This window comes from Typopeltis vanoorti, chromosome 23, assembly GCF_054136105.1.
Source record: "Typopeltis vanoorti isolate ZY-2024b chromosome 23, IOZ_Tvanoo_1.0, whole genome shotgun sequence".
NCBI classification, from domain to species: Eukaryota; Metazoa; Arthropoda; class Arachnida; order Uropygi; family Thelyphonidae; genus Typopeltis; species Typopeltis vanoorti.
Genome location: NC_143571.1, coordinates 41225820 through 41247148, shown reverse-complemented (window position 1 = coordinate 41247148; position 21329 = coordinate 41225820). Strand labels below are relative to the sequence as shown.

Here is a 21329-nt window from a genome sequence, read left to right as displayed (position 1 = left end):
ACATCCTATATAAAAGAAAACTCTACCCATTTTAAAACCCTTATAGAAAATTAATTTAACATTAAATAACACAGTCATATTGGTAAGCTTTGACATATCCTCATTGTTTACCAATTCCCTTAATTGATACCTTAACACTCTTAGAAAACGTTTTTTCTTCTGACATCTTAGATCTCTTTTCCTTTGCCATCAATTCTTGTTATTTTTCTTGGAAGAACAAAATTTATAAGCAGATAGAGGGAACCTCCATGGGTTTACCCCCCCTATTGCCAATTTTTATATGGGAGATTTTGAAAAACGCGCCATAGACTCAGCTTTCTCAAACCTCCTATCTGGCTAAGATAGAATGCCACCATTGGCTCCTTAGTTTCCAGTTTATGATGAAAAAGGAAAAGAACAATTGTTTACCCTTCCTAGACACCTTAGTTACATGCCTTCATAACGGTACGCTTTCCTTCACTGTATATAGAAAACCCACACACACACAGGCAGATACATTCACAAACTCTCCCACCACCACCTAGCTCAACAATATGGCATTATTAAAACTCTTACCAAGAGAGCCCACAATCTTTGTTCCAGCGGAACCACACTTACAACTGAGCTTGGCCACATAAACAACACTTTCCTCTCCAATGGCTACAGTGATCATAGTATTAAAAAAATTATCAGTTCCTCCTGCAGTCACCTGTCTTCTCTTCAGAAAGAGTTTAGAAATGCCATCACCATACCCTACATCTGAAAAAATAGCCAAGATTTTAAAAAAGTACAACCTATACACAGCATTGAAGCCCCACCGCAAACTTGCTACCCTTATCCGGTCTACAAAAGATCAGCTCGCTCCTCTCTCAGTGCCTGGAGTTTATAAAGTACCCTGCACCTGTAAGCTGGCATACTTTGGACAGACAGGCAGATCAGCAACCATCTGCCTGGAGGAACAGAAGTCATACATCTGCAACCACGACTATGGTCAGTCAGACCTGGCTGACCATGTCTTGGGCACAACCCACAGGATCTCATGGGAAAAAACCACCATGCTCCACCACAGCAAATTCAAAAATGAGAGACTATTCTTAGAATCAGCAGCAGCTCTCAAAAATCAACCAAATCTTAATAAATATGGTTGCATTAAGCTTCCTATGATTTGGGGAACACTTATCACCAGAGGTCTCACCTTACATTCCAGGCCACCTACACCCCCCCCCCCCTTAGAGGGTTCCCCACCTAGATAGGACTTTAGTGTCACCCATGTGGTTGGGCTTAGTATTGTGTGGTATTTGTATATATGTTACATTAGTTTTTTTGTAATCCCTGAAGATGTCTCAGTGACTGAGACGTCTTCAGGGATTACAAAAGTATTGTGTGGTATTTGTATATTGGTATTGGTATTGGTCTTGGAAGAACAAAATTTATAAGCAGATAGAGGGAACCTCCATGGGTTTACCCCCCTCTTGCCAATTTTTATATGGGAGATTTTGAAAAACGCGCCATAGACTCAGCTTTCTCAAACCTCCTATCTGGCTAATATATATTTATATGTATTTATATATATTTATATTTATATTTATAAATGTTATAAATAATATATACAATACTCGTATTTGTATACGAGTATTGTGTGGTATTTGTATATATGTTACATTAGTTTTTTTGTAATCCCTGAAGATGTCTCAGTGACTGAGACGAAATATCGGAAGTATTAAATTCTGTTTTAATCCTTTCTGAGTGCTGTATACAATCCATTAAGCCAATATGATGACTTAACTCTAACTGGAGTCAAGTCATCTGATATCATTAGCATCATGCTTCCTACTTTTTTCTATCCTTCCTAAGCAAAGACATACTACCTGGTATCAAGGGTACCTTTTACACTCGATGCCAGTCAGTATGTCTGATTCTGTAGCCAGGTCTCAATAATGCCTACAATCTGAGGTACTAACATATTGACCAAAGCAACAAACTTTACCCTTTGTTTCTGATACTGCTTCCTGTACAAACATAATAATCTATTATTATTATTATTATTATTATTACATAACACCTCCAGGGAGTCCAAAGACTCATCGAGGGGGGGGGGACCTGCTTTACAACTCTCCATCTCTACCACTCCACTAACTGCAAATAAAATACTTTCATCATCTATACCAGCACCATCTACCACCAATCACCACCACTATTTTCACAGACAATCACAAGCATCCATGTCCACAGTGGGATTCGAACTGCAGCCTTTTGGCTGAAGAGCGGATACGATAACCACTCAGCCAACCAGGCCTGGTTGGCCGAGTTCTATGCATGTTCTTTTGCATACTCTTGTCTGTAGTCTTCATGACACAGTTGAACAACTTGCAGATCTCTATTCTTCTCTAGCGCTTTTACGTGTAGACATCTTTATACAAGTTTGATGGGTCTGAACCAGATGAACACAAAATCGAAATCCTTCTCTCCTCGTCATCAACATTTCCATGACAAAGCCCATACTCATGATTTACACAATTATATAACATTGTCACTGTTACTCACCATTCCTCCCTTTATAATTTCTTTTAACAAATTATGGACTCTACAACCGTGTTATAAATATTTATTTTAATTTCCTGATGTTTTGACCTTAATGTCAAGGTCATCTCTGGTATACACAGAGACGAGCTAAATTACATTTCACATTGTATGCTGAAGAGACAATGACTGGCCTGACATCTAGTGAAATTAAAATAAAAGAAATAAAATAAATTAACTACATCAGAGCTATATTCTATTTAAGACAACATCAGAGAAACATTCTTTCATATAGATAGTTTTGTTACAGTGAAAATAATGCCCTAATTTAATATGACAATTGTTATATTAGATTTAGGATCCTGGATTACCTATGGTTCTATTTACAACTAACTCTTAGGGAGAAAGGTTAAGTGGGTAGAAAATGTGCCTTCCATATGTTTAGGATTTTTAAACCATCATTATTGTTAAGATTAGTGTTATTGATAAGAATCTCACAGGCCTTCTTAAATTTATATTCACATGTTTTGGTGTGATGTAAAAGATATGTGCTTTTCCAGTCAATTCTATGTAAAGTGTTCAGGGCATGATCAGAAAGACCAGCTTGACTATAGTTATTATATTTAATGTGTCATTTATATTTCTTTTTTCTGATAGGAATTGTGCATTTTTCCCCTATATAGGGCAAATTACAGGTGCAATTTGTAATTTGCACCTGTAATTTGCAATTTGTAATTTGCACCTGTAAATAAAGAAAATACTACAAAAATACAACTCTTAAAGCCACCTTTAAAACCTCCTGCAAAATTGAAGAACCTACTCAACACATCCAAGGATCCACTCCCTCCACTCGTCCACTCCCTCCACTCGCCCCAGAGTGGACGAGTGGAGGGAGTGGATCCTTGGATGTGTTGAGTAGGTTCTTCAATTTTGCAGGAGGTTTTAAAGGTGGCTTTAAGAGTTGTATTTTTGTAGTATTTTCTTTATTTTGTCTGATATCTCTTTAATATATGGAATGGTTACAGTTGTATTACAGTCTTGTTTATTTTTGTTTTTAAGTGAGGTCTTGTACAGAATTCTGTCTTTAGTATTTTGACTATAACCATTTTTTAGAAAGGTATTGCTGATAACTTTTAATTCATCTTTAAGTGCTTGTTCATTGGAACAAATCTTCAAAGTCCTGTTTTTAAATGTATTAATGACCCCTAGTTTTTGTGTTGGGTGGTGGTAGGAGTTATGTATATATTGGCCAGTATGTGTCGGTTTCCGGTAAACAGTGAAGGAAAGACTGCCAGAAGGAAGCCGTGTGACAAGTATATCTAGAATGGAAGTGTGTTCTGCTTTTCAATCTCGATTGTGTATTGTTTGTGTTGTTTGTTTAGGTGGCTGAGGAAAGTGTCTAGTGTCTGCTGCCCATGGGAGCCAAATAGCAAACACATCTTCAACATATCTAAGCCAGACACGATTGATTTTAAAGGAGAGGAATCTAGAGAGCATTGCTCAAAATGTTCCATGTAAAAGTTAGCATTAGTGGGGGGATAATGGTGAGCCCATGGCTGTGCCTTCTTTTTGTAAGTAGCCAAGTGTTTTGCCACACAAAATAGCCAGAATGTAGTACATGCGCAAAGAGTGCTGTTATCAGGAGGGAATTTGTCCTGTAATAGAAAGATTGGGTCATTGGACATTTGTGAAGAGGGCAGAGAATTCAAAACTGACTAATAAATCAATTTTTTCCAGTGTGATGTCTTTGATTTTGTTTACAAAATGTTGTGTGTTTTTAATATAGGAGGGGGAAAGACCTACCAACTCTTTGAGTGTTGATGCTAGTTTCTTAGCTAGGTGATAATTGGGGCTGTCTGTACCTTCGACTATCAGGTGGAGTGGTGTGTTTTGTTTGTGAATCTTTGGTAGACCGTAAATTCTCGGGGAACGAGTGTAGTGCAGAATTAATTTTTTAATGGTATCTTCGGGTCATGTGATGATGGATTTAAGCAGCTTCTTCATTTTCATTTTTATTCAGTTGGTAGGGTCAAAATTAACTAGTTGATATGTGCTGTTGTCCGAGACTATTAGATTCATTTTTTCCAAATAAGTAGTTCGATTTAGAATAACTGTGGCACTGCCTTTATTGGCTCTAGTAATTACAATGTTGATTTAATTTTACTGATTTTACCACTGTCAGTTCCAATTTTGTTAGGTTGCTGGTTATTGTTTTAGTATAATTTAAATTTAAAATGTTGAAAGATATATATTAAATTTAAAATGTTAGTGGTTTCCAAACATACCTTATCTGCTATGGTGGTAGGGATAAATCTTAAACTTCTTTCTATATGGTAAATGAAATCAAGTTTGTTAATTGTTTGGGTGCCACGGGAAAGTTTAAATCTTTGCCGAGTACTGCGAGCTCATCATTATTGAGGCGTGGTTTGATTGGTTGACTACATAACTGTTCGCTGAAGGCAGTTTATGTTAAATTAGGACATTATTTTAACTGTAATAAATGAAATGAAATGTCTCTAATGAAAGAATGTCTCTGATGTCTTAAATAGAATGTAACTTTGATGAAGTTATTTTATTTTATTTCATTTAAAAAATTTCATTTTTCAAAGTTGGAGGAAAGTACTGGAAGAGAGAGGTATGAGACTGAGCAGAATTAAGACAGAGTATATGTGTTGCAAAGTGGATGGCAGCCAGGAGACTGATCTGGAGCTGGAAGGAAATGTCATCAGGAAGGTGTTCAACAATGAAAGAGGATGGTGAGGCTGAGAAGGAAGTGGGATGCAGGATGGAGGAATTGGAGTGCTATGTGATATGAGGGTGCCGATCAATCTAAAATAAAAAATCTACAGGACAGTAGTGAGACCAGCTATGATGTATGCTATGGAAACTGTGACCCTAAGGAAAAATATCAACAGGATGGAGGTAGCGGAGATGAGAATGCTTAGGTGGATGTGCAGTGTGACCAGAAAGGATTATCTGAGAAATGACTATGTAAGGGGAACGGTGAAAGTTACGAACTTAGGAGCAAAGATACAGGAGGCAAAGTTGAGATGGTTTGGTCATGTGATGAGGAGGGAGGAAGAGTATGTGGGAAAAAAGGTCATGCTGATGGATGTGCAGGGAAGGAGGAAGCTTGGGAGGCCAAAGGAGAGATGGAAGGAGATCGTGGAGGAGGACTTGAGGATGAAGAACTTGGATGTGGCTACAGCCTAAGACAGGAGGTTGTGGAGGAGACTCACTACAAACAGTGACCCTACTTAAGTGGGAAAAGCTGCAGAAGAAGAAGATTGTAATTTTATTGTACTATGAAACTTCTGGAAAATTCATGACTAAACAAACCCACGTAATAACCACAGTAATAAGTTTTAATAAGTAAATATTTCATCCTAAGTATCAAAGCAGGAAAGTATCAAATTTTCACGTTTAAACCCAAACCAAAAATTTGGCTACGATATGTTGATAATGTCTTTGTTGTCTGGTATCATTTCGAACAAGAACTAAAGAACTACACCTCTTTTTAGATAAAATAAACCTTCATCCTAGCATCAAATTCACGCTAGAAAAAGAATCTTCGCAGGGGTATCTGGATTTATACATCCAAAGAAAAGAAGATGGTTCCATCTCCACTTCTGTCTACCCCAAGCCCAAGCCGACATTTTCAGGTTGCTACATTCCCAATTCTTCTGTCCATTTCAAAAATTTGGCATTATTAAATCAATAGTAACCAGAGCGCACAGATTCTACTCCTCTGAAGAATCTCTAAACAAAGAATTGGAAATAATCAAAAATACAGCCATACTAAATTGGATACAATCTTAAATCAACTCAAAAAATCATCAGTCACTTCCCCACACATCAACATAGACAAGAATAAGCCCATAGGATTCCCATACCTTATGTCAAAGGCATCTCCGAACGTCTTTCAAAAATTATGAAGAAATACAATCTTGCCACTACCTACAAACCCATCAACCAGATCTATAACTTGTTACCTTCTCCTAAAAATAAACTCTCACCTCTGATGTTACCTGGCATGTACGAGGTTCCATGCTCCTGTAATTCTCTTACTATGGACAGACAGGTAGACCTGTTCATAAACGCATTATAGAACATCAAGACCATATCCGTTTTATCAAACCACAGAAATCTGGCATTGCACAACATGGAGTTGAAAACCCAAACCATAGGATCCATTGAAAAAAGACCAAACTTCTACATAGATCTTTATATAAACATGAACGTTTATATAAAGAAAGTGCTGAAGCCCTACTTCACAGACCAAATTTAAACCTCAATGACGTTCTTGATATTCCTAAAGTATGGTAAATTGTCATACAAAATTGTGTAAAATGATAATTTTTTATATATGTTATCTTATTTTTAATGTAATCTATTTTTTTTCCCTTCAGGAATATTTTAATTTAATTCTATAACGCTACTGCATTCATATTGGGAATTCATTGTAATCATGTGCCGTAACTGTGTGTTATTCCTAGTGAGTGCTCCAACGTTGAATGTGTTCAAGGCAAGATATGATAGCTATTGTGGTCTGTGAGTGTTTGATCTCCCATGATGAGTCTTTGGACTCCGTGGAGGCTTGGAAGCAATATTATATATCTAGTGGCCATTGTGCCAAATCACTTTAATATGCATTGAAATGTGAGCCTCACAAAGGCTTTATATGCTCCACAGTGTATGTAATTAACAATATCATATTCTTTTCACTTTTTATATTTTGCAAATTCGAAACAAATGGGCACATCTCATTTCATTAACATTATGTATTGTCGAAAAAATGATTCCTAAAAAAAAATTAAGATGATTTCAAATGTTTCTTTCTTAAAACATTTTCTTTATATTATGACATAATAAAAGTACTAACATATAATTATCTTTGCCAATGTATAGCAACAAATTTTAATATTCTATGCTAAAGAAATTGTGAATTTTAATAGTTGTGAAGAAGAGTGTCCTCCTGGAAAATATGGTTTTAACTGTGCCAACAATTGTTCTTGTAAAAATGGTGGAAATTGCTCACATGATTCAGGTGGTTGTTCATGTCCTGCAGGTAAGTTATGAATGACTTGCGTTTATCTAATCTAGTAAATTAATATATATATATATATATATATATATATGACAGAATGATCATTAACTTGGTTAACATACATAGTTTTATGAAGAATTGAATGACTAGAACCGAGATTTAAGTAAAAAGGTTTTAATATAAAAACACTACTAGTTTTGGCCTGTAACAGCCTTCTTCAGGTGACATTATAAAAGAAAGAAAAAAAACATTGAAGGTTAAAAGACTATGAACAACATAGACAGTCTCTATACATAATTAGCATGAAAACGTTGTAGTTGTATTTGAAGCTGTTCTTTCGTTTGTTGCATTGTTGGGAGAGTGCATGCTTGCAGCATCACGTGAACACCACTACATGATTACAGCTGAATGACTATCTGGGAGGTTGTAGCTCAAGTTGTTATTTAGATGAACAGGATTGAAGATGATTTCTCTAGATTCCACGATTTTTCTCTCTAGTTCATCACTGCAATGGAAGATAATATATACAAACAAAATCATGGACTGGCTATGGGTAATCCTTTATCCCCTGTACTCGCAAATATTTACTCAGAGGATTTTGAAACCAAGGCTATCTCTTCCTTTATTTTAACACCTAAAGTTTGGAAACGTTATGTGGATGATGTCTTCATTGTTTGGAGCCATGGATATGAATCCCTTATGGTTTTCCTCGAACATCTCAATAGCCGACATCAAAGTATTGTTAACCCTGATATCTTAAGAATATAGAATTCTCAGCTATCATGGTGTAACATGAAAAATAAATAAAATAAATTAAAAACCCTGCATTAAAGCTAAAAGATGAATTAATTAAAAAAAAAGAAAGATTCTTGCATCCAATAAAATATATAAAAAATAAAGGTTTTTGTTAAACTAACTAACAAAGGAAAGAAAATATTAATATTGTGATATGATTTAAATAAGAAAATTTAACTAAATAAGACAGAAAAGGATTAGTCATAAGAGATGGTATGTGAGAGGCTAGAGATTAAGTTATTAAGTAAATTCATAGAAAAATTTTGGAAAGGGGATTAAATTAGAGGCTAGCAAAGGAAAACAACAGACCATCGCTCAGGGCCGATGCCCGGATTGAGACATCGTTACGGGCTCGCCGATCAAAGGAAGTTTGGCAGAAAAATGCCACCCTAATTGGTCGGTGAAGTAAAAACAAGTACGGGCGGAGAAAAGAAGTTAGAAAAAGTGCCGTTAGGAGAACAGGTATAAAAGGGTTGGACCCCCCCCCCACGAGGCTTTTTTGGTTTTGGTTTGATTCTATTCCAGGAGAGTCCTTCACGAGTTCTTTCATAGGGATTTCACGGTGTTTTCCTGAGTGGCGAGATTGGAGTTATATCTCCGACGTCACAACACGGAAACAAAAGTGAGCTGAATTTCGGTTCCGTATTTCCTATGTGAGAAGCGAAGAATGCCATAAAGTCAAAGAAAAGGAAACATATTCTTTGTGTTTCGACTTCAGTGACAACTACGAGAAGGGGAAAGAAGTAAAGAAATCGATGTCCATGTGGCGAGTTGCACAGCCGATATATAGATGATTCAAAATGTGTTCGGAGTTACGAAAAGTTAAGCCAGCGTAAGCCTAGTTCAATTCCAAAAAGAACGTAGGAGAAGCAAATTATCGGTGAGGTTATATCAAGATAGTTCAATCAGAAGAAGGTAAAGGTCCATATGAAAACCCCAAGAAAGAAAGGTACTGTAAAATATATCTAATGTTAACAAAAATTTGTCTGTGATAAGTATCATTATTCTAATATGGAACTGTTGAAGTGACCAAGGAAAATTTATACTAGGACTTTAGTATCTGACAGAATATATTAAAAGTAAGCTGGCTAGTGTTAATGTTATGTAAAAAATTAAGTGTCCTGAGAAATTTTGCATGTCTGTTGTAATGTATTGGAAAGTTAAAATGTCATAGTTATGTGTTAGTGCAGAAAAAGGTTTAGTTAATCTACTTAAGTTTGAATAGTTAAATAATGTGAATTAATCTTATTTGTCCATGTCAAGTGAATTTATGTGTTGAATTGTTATGGCGGCATGATCGTAATACTCATTATAGGATCATAGCCTAATTACTTGTAATAAGCTAATGTTAGTTTGTAAGTATTTAGTTTAGCATTAAATTGAGTAATCACAAAAATTGAATTGTACCATGTTAAGGAATTTAATAAACCTTTGTTCAATGATAAAAGAGTTGTCTGAAATTGCTGTCCAATGCACCACTTGAAAAATACGAACCTAATCGCGCGGGAAATTAATGTTAAGAAACGAGATAAAGTGTCACGACTGCAACATAGTTTCACTTTCAGACATATTTGAGTTCTTTCTCCTTGTTTTTGTATATAATATCTTAAACTAAATATCCCAAAAGGCGCAGTATAAATGCAAATATTAGGGGTGCTAAGGGGAGAAATAACTTAGATATTAGTATAAGTTTTAGTGATATCTCGTGCATAGATAATAGAAGAACATAGATAAGAGGAACTTTCCAATACATTACAATAGACATGCAAAATTTCTCAGGACACTTAATTTTTTACATAACATTAGCACTAGCCAGCTTACTTTTAATATATTCGGTCAGATACTAAAGTCCTAGTATAAATTTTCCTTGGTCACTTCAACAGTTCCGTATTAGAATAATGATACTTATCACAGACAAATTTTTGTTAACATTAGATATATTTTACAGTACCTTTCTTTCTTGGGGTTTTCATATGGACCTTTACCTTCTTCTGATTGAACTATCTTGATATAACCTCACCGATAATTTGCTTCTCCTACGTTCTTTTTGGAATTGAACTAGGCTTACGCTGGCTTAACTTTTCGTAACTCCGAACACACTTTGAATCATCTGTATAACGGCTGTGCAACTCGCCACGTGGACATCGATTTCTTTACTTCTTTCCCCTTCTCGTAGTTGTCACTGAAGTCGAAACACAAAGAATATGTTTCCTTTTCTTTGACTTTATGGCATTCTTCGCTTCTCACATAGGAAATACGGAACCGAAATTCCGCTCACTTTTGTTTCCGTGTTGTGACGGTCGGAGATATAACTCCAATCTCGCCACTCAGGAAAACACCGTGAAATCCCTATGAAAGAACTCGTGAAGGACTCTCCTGGAATAGAATCAAACCAAAACCAAAAAAGCCTCGTGGGTGGGGGGGGGTTCCAACCCTTTTATACCTGTTCTCCTAACTGCACTTTTTCTAACTTCTTTTCTCCGCCCGTACTTGTTTTTACTTCACCGACCAATTAGGGTGGTGTTTTTCTGCCAAACTTCCTTTGATCGGCGAGCCCGTAACAATGTCTCAATCCGGGCATCGGCCCTGAGCGATGGTCTGTTGTTTTCCTTTGCTAGCCTCTAATTTAATCCCCTTTCCAAAATTTTTCTATGAACTTACTTAATAACTTAATCTCTAGCCTCTCACATACCATCTTTTATGACTAATCCTTTTCTGTCTTATTTATTTAACTTTTCTTATTTAAATCATATCACAATATTAATACATTCTTTCTTTTGTTTGTTAGTTTAACAAAACCTTTATATTTTATATATTTTATTGGATGCAAGAATCTTTCCTTTTCTTTCAATTAATTCAACTATTATCTTTTATGCAGGGTTTTTAATTTATTTTATTTATTCTTCATGTTACACCATGATAGCTGAGAATTCTATATTCTTAAGATATCAGGGTGTAACAGTATTAAGTTTACTGCCGAGCTTGAAACGGATAATTCCTTGTCTTTTCTTGATGTCAAACTGACTCGCTCTTCTGGTAAACTCAAAATATCGATATATGGAAAGCCCACACATACCAACAGATATCTGTACAGTCAGTCCCATCATTTCCCTTCTCATAAGCTTGGAATAATTTCTCTTCTTGATGACCCAAATGAACTTCTTACAGAAATAAACAATCTGAAAACTTCTTTCGAAGTTAATGGATATTCCAAAAAAACATTGAAAAATTCCTTCTTAATCCTCCTAGACATCACTCAGAAGAAACAAATAGATTCAAAGGCAATATATCTATTTCTTACATAAGTACTGTTTCACATAAATTAGCAAAAGTTCTAAGAAAATACAATATCAGAACCTTGTTCACTCCACTTCCAAAGATCCGTTTCTTAATTAGCCACCCAAAACCTTGTCATCATCAACTCAAATACCCTGGTGTATATAAAATATTGTGTGATTGTGATATTCCTTAATTTGGGCAGACAGACAAATCTGTCGAATTGTGTATGGAAGAACACGAGGGACATTACTTACAAGAGACAGCGAGCGAGTGCATTATCAAGTCATATCCTTTTCTCGGCTAATGATGAATGATGAAAACTATTATATATCCTAATGATGAAAACCAAAGTCACAAAGTCTGCTGGGAAAAATCTACTAACAACTTCTGTTGCAGTGATGAACTAGAGAGAAAAATCGTGGAATCTAGAGAAATCATCTTCAATCCTATTCATCTAAATAACAACTTGAGCTACAACCTCCCAGATAGTCATTCAGCTGTAATCATGTACTGGCGTTCACGTGATGCTGCAAGCATGCACTCTCCCAACAATGCAACAAACGAAAGAACAGCTTCAGATACAACTACAATGTTTTCATGGTCTTTTAACCTTCAATGTTTAGTGTTTTTTCTTTCTTTTATAATGTCACCTGAAGAAAGCTGTTACAGGCCGAAACTAGTAGTGTTTTTATATTAAAACCTTTTTACTTAAATCTCAGTTCTAGTCATTCACTTCTTCATAAAAATATATGTATATATATAAATGGTAATCCAAGAGAAACATCATTACTTTTTCTTCCCATCTTACTCAATCTCTGAATACTTTAATTTTTTTTAAATTCTCCCCATCCATGTGGCAGTTTCAAGTATTGGTAGTTATGCAAATAGGTATATAATATACCTTTAAATATGTAATGGCCAAACTATATTCCAATTCTGACTTATAATATATCTTTACTGATCGTTGCAGAGATATTTCCTGATTCTTTCTTGGTTTTTAGATTATCATATTGATAGGAATGTAAATACAATACATATCGTGAATTACCTTAAAAATCGCTAATCATGTATGAAAGGACATCAAAAAACGTTGTTGGTTATAGGAACAAGAATGTGTGTAGTGGTGGTGAGAGGGAATAATGATTGAAGATAATTTTAATGATTACTCTCCCATACACACACTTCAAAAGCACATGCACACACACACCACCCTCTCTCTCAGTACTGGCATGCAAAATTTTGTGTGTTATCACTGTACTACACACACACACACACAGCCATTGTTGCTTTAACAAATGAGCCCACCAAAAAGATAATAAATATGCATTGATATTTTATAACTAAGTAGGCAAAATCAGAAAACTATAAGATGTGTAAAATTTAGGGATCAAGCAGGAGAAAATAATAGTATACAGTTTAGGCCCACCTTACAAAATTTTGCTTTATAATGATCCAATCATATGACAGTTTTCAATATGACAAGTGTCTATTTATATAACACTATATTAACTCATACGAAGGTTTCGGCGATTCACTATGCTGCCATGCATCAACCAATTCGTTGATGTATGGACTCAGTTTGTTTAGTGTCGTTGTTCACTGCATTTCATCCTCTCTCTCTCTCTCTTAGTGTTATGGTGTTTCTTGTGTGAATTGTAAACGCTTCATAACTATTATTTTATTGTTGTTAATAATAGTAAATAAAAAGTTAGGGTACTGTTTCTTCCAGTGAAAGGAAAAAGACTCGTAAATGTATTAAATTCGATATTAAGATTAAAATTTTAAATTTAGTGGTGATGATGATGCATTAAACATTGAAATAGGTCAGAGGTTAAACTTATCCCACACTTCTGTTGTTACAGTTGGTAAAAACATTAGTTCTTGGTGAAATCAAAACTGCTACACTAGCTAATATTATAGTTATATGTATCTGTGACAATCTTATTGCTAAAATGGAAAAACTTATCCATTTCAGCAAAAATATTTTCTTTCTAAAAATTCTAAAATTTTTGTTTGCATAACTGATATAAATAAATGTCTCATGTCAATTTGTGTGTGTGTGTGTGTCTACACACAGACATAATTTTTTAAATTAATTAATTAGGAATTTGACTGCTTGTTGTCTTATTCTGTAATAGTGCTTTTTTAAAATGCTTCTGTTATTTGTATTTTGCATTGTGTTCCATTGTGATATACTAGCGATGCCTTCAATACTAAGGTGAAAATGTTACACCATTAAAATGAATTTCATATCACAATTTTTTTTTTTACCTCCAATTTTAAACAACTACCTTAGGTAGCATGTAGTTCTAGGAACATATGAGACATGAGTATTGGATTTAATAATATCTCCAAGATAATAGAAGATGTCACATTGATGCTACCATTTGTGGAGCATAATTCTGTGACTTTGATGTGAGGTGTGGCTGTTTAGTTACAAACTTCACAGAGCAAATGTGGAATTCAAAGCAGGGGAATTATGATAATTGAAGGGGAGAGAAATCAACAATCTTCAACTTGGTCCAAAATCAGTTGTTTATGGCAGTGTCTAATTGTATTCCTAATTTTGAGAGGATAAATAAAGTAAGGATTAAATGAATGAATGATAGAATTATGCAGGACATTCTGAGAATGAGAATGTTATAAAGGAGATATAAAGAACAGGGTGTCCCTCAACAGCACGAGGAGTATAAGACACAGGCTAGGAAGCTGGCAAGTGTAATGAGGAAGAAGAAATTGGTATATGGAGAAATCTACTATAGGATTCTGGAGAATTCTACAGTAGAAGAAATGGTGAATATGGTAGACTGAGTTTAGTTGCTGGGGGGGTGGAACTTGAGTCACACTGATAAAGAGTGGATATGTTCAGTGAGTTAGTATATTTCATGCAAAGGGATAAGAATAGTGTTGAATATTAGTAGAAAGGACAGAAGACTGACATTTCAAGAATCATTGATGTTTAGAATATTAAGTAACCTTGATGTTAATGAAGCTGAGAGACCAGATGGGATATCACTGTTTATATTGCCGGCCTGGTTGGCCGAGTGGTTAGTGTATCTGCTCTCTACTCAAAAGGCTACAGGTTCGAATCCCGCTGTGGGCATGGATGTTTATGATTGTCTGTGAAAATACTAGTGGTGGTGTTGGTGGGCAGTAGATGGAGTTTGTGTATATGATGGTAGTACTTAGTTAGTTGATTGAGTTGGTGGATTGAGTTGGTAAGATGGGGAGTTGTAGAGTAGGTGCCATCCCTTGATGAGTCTTTGGACTCCTTGGAAGTGTTGCGTAATAATAATAATAAACAATAATATTAGCAGGAATGTGTGAAAGAGCTGGCAGTGCACTTGCACTCTTCGAGTCTGGCAACATGAGGAGTGGCAAGGAGAAAAAATAGTGCCACTGCATAAAGGAGAATCCATCAGTGCTATCCAGCTATAGGGTAATTGGTTATTTTGGATTTATGGCCAAGCAACTCAGGCTTTGAGGACAGAATTGCTTGGCCATAATTAGAACATATGCCATTAACAGCTGTACATGGCATATGTTCTAATGGCCCATTTGCCTGTTTTGTAGGATGAAAACCCTGACATCTGTATGAGAAAGGCTAACTCACCTTCAGTTGAAAAGTTCTGATAAAGGTTCTTCAAATCTTCGATGGGATTCAAACCCAGACTTTTCCCACCAGAGGACATCATAGAAACTAACAGAACTATGGATGCTCCCAACTATAGGCTAGTATGTAGGTGTAGTGGTGAAGGTGTTAGAGGCTGGTTAAAGACAGAATATAAATATGATTTTGATGAGAATGGAAATCTTTCAAGAGAGCAGCATAGGTTTGTTGGAGGGAGGAGTCTTGCTTTGTTATTAACATCTGATCTCCATGGAGTCGGAGACTCATCGTGGGAGGTACACACTCTTGCACACAATTTTCATCCAACTGTGCTTTAAACTGATTCAATGTTTCTACATTCACAACACTCAGATAATGCATTCCACTCACCAACCACTCTCTATGCGAAGATACTCCTCACTCCTCTGCTCATAGTGACAGTTACATTTTATAATAGTGACTCATGTATTGGACAGTGATTTATTTGGAGTTTGCTAAAAGTATTTGATAAAGTACCATATGATGAACTACTCTTAATAGAGCAGGTTGGAGATGGATGAATTGTTGGTAGTTTGGTTAATTGATTGATTGATAGCAACCAGTGAGTTGTGGGGTGGGGGGGGTAGTGTCTCGCAAAATGTGGGTGATGAGTGGGGTAGGATACCGCAGGTTTCTGTTTTTGGAACACTGTTGTTTAATTTATATATCAGTAATATAATTCAGGGTGTGAGAGGGGAGATTCAGTTATTTGCCATTAATGATGCTAAATTAGGAAAAACAATGTCAGATAGCTCTGATGTAAGAGGATTTGAATCCCTGGTCTCATCAGTTTCCTGTAGTCTAGTTCCATTAATGTGGTATGGACCTTGTGATTTCTTCTTCTTCTCAGAGTATTGAATAATACACTTTTCCACATTAAACTGGTAGTTATTAGCCTTTGTCCATAATGCTAGTCTGTTTAAGTCATCTGTAGTATCTCTGTATCATCTTTATTAACTATTGCTTTTTCAGTTTTTGTGTCATTGACAACTGGATATTTCTCCTTAAATCATTTCATATATTAGTGAAAGAATTAAATACTAGCAACCCAAGTACAGAGCTTGTTGGTATACTTCCAGTGACCCATCTTTTTCCAGATTTTTTTTTCTAATTTTTGAAATTAATTTTAGATTTTTTTATTATTTTTTATTTTATTCATGTTTTACATATTCTGGAAACCCTGCTCTAGAAACCAAACATGGAACATTTTCAAGCCACTTCAGATCTTCAGTAAGCAGGGTGGTGGTCCCACACTGGGTGATGAAATTCATCTCTTGCTGTTGTATGAGTGAATGAGTATCATATAAATGAGCATTTGTGATAATTTCATTGCATTGTATGAGCAAATAATGGTAAAGTGAAGCATCATAAGGTAAGGTAATGTGGTTTTTTTTAAATAAACAGTATTGGAAATGGAGACAGCTGAATTAAATAAGTGATAGTACTTTAACAAAGTATTATTAGCATTAATCACCGTTTAATGCTCAAATTAATTTTCTGATAACATAATGTAAGGCAGATGTGTGGGAATAGAGACAGAGAGACCTCTCTCTGATTCACATAGAATATTAGTCTAGGGTGAGTAAAATGGCCTAATCACTCATGCTTGAAGTTATATAATTTCACTTATATTTTATTTAGATTAAATTATTTTCTTAAATAGAAATACATTGATATGTTTTTTATATATTTATTTAGCAAACTGCATAGATGCCAACCTATGGTCTTTTTCAGACAAGATCAGCACTCTTTTATCCTCTGATAACAGACAAATCAAAAATTTAATGCTTTTTATGATGAAAAGTTCATTTTGAAAGCCACCCTATCTGATGAAAAAGTGTTGGTAAACATTTCAAATCATAAATTGACAAAAGTGGAAGCTAGCATTTTAAAGAAAGGTTTCAGTTTTGCTATCATGCCAGAACGCATTCCTAAAGTAGATTTTATTTGCAACGTAGAAAAGGCCCTTTTTCCCACAACCTTTTGCAAATGACTTTAGATTGAATACTGTGATTCTTCTCTCTTCATCTCACCTTCCTAAAAGCAACACCATCTCAGAAAAAAGAACAGGGATATTTTAATACTAATAGCTGACAAAGACAACTCAACTGCCATCATGAATACAGCTAATTATGTCTATGTTTCACTCTTGCTCTTGGATTCCTCCACTTATGCTCCACCAGATTACAATCCTACTCAGACAAATCATGAAGAGACCAACAATCTTTTACACAAAATGCTCACCTGGCCTACAGATATAAAGATAAAGTTGAAATCATTGCACTTTTTACACAGCAACCATATAGAGCACCCAAGGTGCCTATGGGGGGGGGGGTATTCCTCTTGGGCCAGTCATAGATGGCATTAGTTCACTTACTTATCAGTTATTAAATTATCTTACTGATCTATGCTTATCTAGATAGTCTAGATATTGTCTTTGTTACAATGTTCTGGTAGATGAAGTCATGGAAGTTAGAGGATCTGTTCTCTCTTTATACTTCTCAACTTTTCAGACATTTTCTCCACTCTAATAATTTTAAATGGAATGGGAAAATTTACAAGCGGCTATCTGGCCTTGCAATGGAAAGTCCTCGGTCTTCTCTGTGCACTGACTTATCTCATGGAAAACTCAGAAAAACATTTCTTTACCATCTACAAATAAAAAATCTTCAATTTGGTGAAGATACATAGATGATATCTTTATGATCTGGAAATACAGCATTGCTGAGTTGCATGATTTTCTTTCATTTATCAACTCCTTCCACCAAAAAATAAAATTTACTTTGGAACTGGAAAACGAAGGAAATACTACGTTTCCTAGATGTTTTCATTTCTAAAAAAACTGAAGAAGGCCTCTCTCTGTGTGTGTTTACCACAAGCCCCACTTATATAAGCCGTTACCTACACTCATCCTCATTGCACCATATATCCTAAAAACTAGGTATTATACACATGCTCATAAAAAGGCTTGTGATCTTTATCACAAGAGATGAAGAAAAACTGAAGGAAGAATTAGCCTCTACTCCAACTACTTGGAGTTTTATGTTTCAACTTATAATATTGTAATGCTTCCAACATGTTTTGTATTTTAGTAATGTTATCGTTGATGTAGCCTTTTATTGTATTTTTTGTTCATTGTAACCTAGAAGATTGTAACCCAAGTATCCGTGATGAAACTAGTTACTTTTCATTTTTATATTTTTACGAGCAAATAAACCCAGTATATTTCTCTTTATAATTGATTTTTACTGATCAAGTCTACATAATCATCATAATTATATATTTGGTTTAATCCTTTATCCAAGTATACTTCAGACACAAACAAAGTTTGTGTCTGAAGTATTTTTAGAACTGGGGCAACTTGTGGTAAAGGTGGCATAAGTTCTCATCACTTGCCTTAGTATCTCCCATAATGCAAAACACATCTCCTTTCAGACATGTATAATGCTATGCATTAAGGGAAGGGCCACTACCCAGGCCAGTTTACTTCCACCTTAGTATCACCACCTCTGGGTCTGGCTCCCACTGATGAGACCTCAGCAAAGGTTGAAACCAGTCTGGGTAGTGGCCCTTCCCTTAATGCATAGCATTATACATGTCTGCAAGGAAATGTGCTTTGCATTATGGGAGATACTAAGGCAAGTGATGAGAACTTATACCACCTTTACCACGAGTTGCCCCAGTCCTGAAAATACTTCAGGTGCAAACTTTGTTTGCTTACACTTGGATAAAGGATTAAACCAAATATATAATTGGTAGCATAGCCAAGTCAAAAACCTTCCATCATAATCATTATAATTTCCTTTTTTTCTAGGTTGGCATGGCATTCACTGTAATCTTCTTTGCCCCCTGGGTCTGTATGGTAATCGGTGTAATGAGAAATGTGAGTGTTTAAATGGAGGTTCATGTGATCCATTTAATGGAGAATGTACTTGTAAGCCTGGATATATTGGCAAGAATTGCAGTCAAAAATGTAAGGTAAGGAATGATTTTTATTTTGGATATAATTAACTTCCCTATAAAAAGTTTTCTTCTTGCTTGAAATAGTAGTAAATGCTTAAATATAAAGAGTCAACAGGCTTCATTTCGGCGATATAAACATTAATTAAATTAAGGGGATATTAGATCCCACATTGTTTTAAAACCGAATAAGAAACTCAAAGATTGGAATCGGAGAGTTTCATGCTGAAATAGTATAAAAAAACTATAAAAGTATCGTTTGTACTACGTTCTAGGACTACTTGCATTCAGCTCATGCTAGTATTCGCTGATACTTTTATAGTTTTTTATACTATTTCGGCATGAAACTCTCTGATTCTAATCTTTGAGTTTCTTATTCGGTTTTAAAACAATGTGGGATCTAATATCCCCTTAATTTAATTAATAGTAGTAAATGACATGCTTATCATTAAATTCCTGATATAGAGGAATTTGTATCTATGATATCTATGATAGTACTAAATTGAAAGTGGGGGTTGGATGGTCTTTACCCATGCCTGGATAAAGGAGGAGCGTTGAGGGAAGGGCTAATCACTCTTCTCCTTAAACATTCCCTGATTTGGAAACTGAGAACACAAGAAAACCAGTATACCAAGTGTCAGGTATGTTGGCCTGCAGGATTCCTGATGATCATTATTTAAGTTGGCAAGAGGATAATTCTTAGATAAAGTTTCAAGTGGCCTACAGAAACCTTTGAAATAGATGAGGTTGCTACTTTCACCAAAACAGAAAATGTTAATTGCAACATGGAATGTTAGAATGATAGAAAGGAAATGGGAAAAGTATGGAATAGATATTTTAGGAATAATTGAGTTGAGATGGACTGGTTTTGGAAGAGGGAGAACTATAGATGGTTATCAAATATTGTATTTAGGATCAGATGAAAGTCATGAAAGAGATGTGGCACTTTTATTTAGTGCAGAGACAAGTTGGAGTGCCCCTGAAGAAGGAAAAGAAGAAAATCATTACTTTTACAAAGACTTACAAGGGATATATGAAAAACAAAACAGACCATATAATTATAGCCGGAGATATTAATACCAGAATTGGGATGAAAAAAATTAACAATAATATACAAAAATTTGGAGAACCAACAGTAAACAAAAATGGAAAGTGACTCATTGATTATATAATAATTTAAAAATAATGAATACATTTTACAAACATAAAAATGTACATAAATATACATGGTGTGCTAGAGGACAAAAATCAATATTAGACTACTTTATAGCAAATGAAAATGCAGCAAACTTCTTCCTAGATGTTAAAGTCAGAAGAGAGCTAGAAATTGACACCGATCACTATTTAGTTCAGGCAAAACTAAGGTTTCCACCAAACTGGTTACAAAGACTACAAAAAAATAAACAAACTAGAGAAACAAAATCTATTTACAAAGTTAGACTACTAAATGATTTGAGTATAAGAAATTTATACCAACAGAAGATTAATAACTACTTAGAAAAAATACAAGAAAACGTGGACATTGAGAAAGAATGTAATAATATAAAAGTAATTATTGCATCAGCAGCATATGAAAGTCTAGGAACACACAAAAAATATCATAAAAATAAAAAATTACATGTATGGGACAATGAAATAAAAACAATAATTGAAAATAAAAAGTTGGCTTTTAAAAGATGGTTAAGTAGCTAAAACAATAAAATATATAAACCAGAAAGAGAGATAGAGAAAGCTCGGAAAAATTTGTATCATATCTAGAAAATTACATATACAAAATAAGACACAATGCCTATAAAATACTAAAACTCATGAATGAAGATATAAAAGAAACTGCAAATATAAATTATGAAATAGATCTAAAAGAATTCTAGGATTACTTTACAGATCTTTGGAGGGATAACACGAGCATCAAAAAAAATTATGCCAGAAATTTACAAAATACTTTACATGATATAATAACAATGAAAGAATTAAAGGACAACATAATTAAAATAAAAAATGGCAAATCAGCAGGAGAAGATGGGATAAACTTCAAGCTGTATAAATTTGCTGGAAAAAAATTTCATCAGAGAATATTAAAATTTTTAAATAAAATATATA

The 21329-nt window shown here is 34.8% G+C and overlaps 1 protein-coding gene across 2 annotated transcripts in view; it reads left to right on the top strand.

Annotated features, from left to right (window-relative positions):
* Nucleotides 1-21329, top strand: part of LOC150093796 (uncharacterized) — a 544781-nt gene that overhangs the window by 302630 nt on the left and 220822 nt on the right. For both annotated transcript variants that reach the window (XM_090413179.1, XM_090413180.1), the window contains exons 13-14: nucleotides 7455-7567; nucleotides 19084-19247. In XM_090413179.1, the coding sequence (XP_090269305.1) occupies nucleotides 7455-7567; nucleotides 19084-19247 (277 nt within the window). The remainder of the gene's footprint in view (nucleotides 1-7454; nucleotides 7568-19083; nucleotides 19248-21329) is intronic.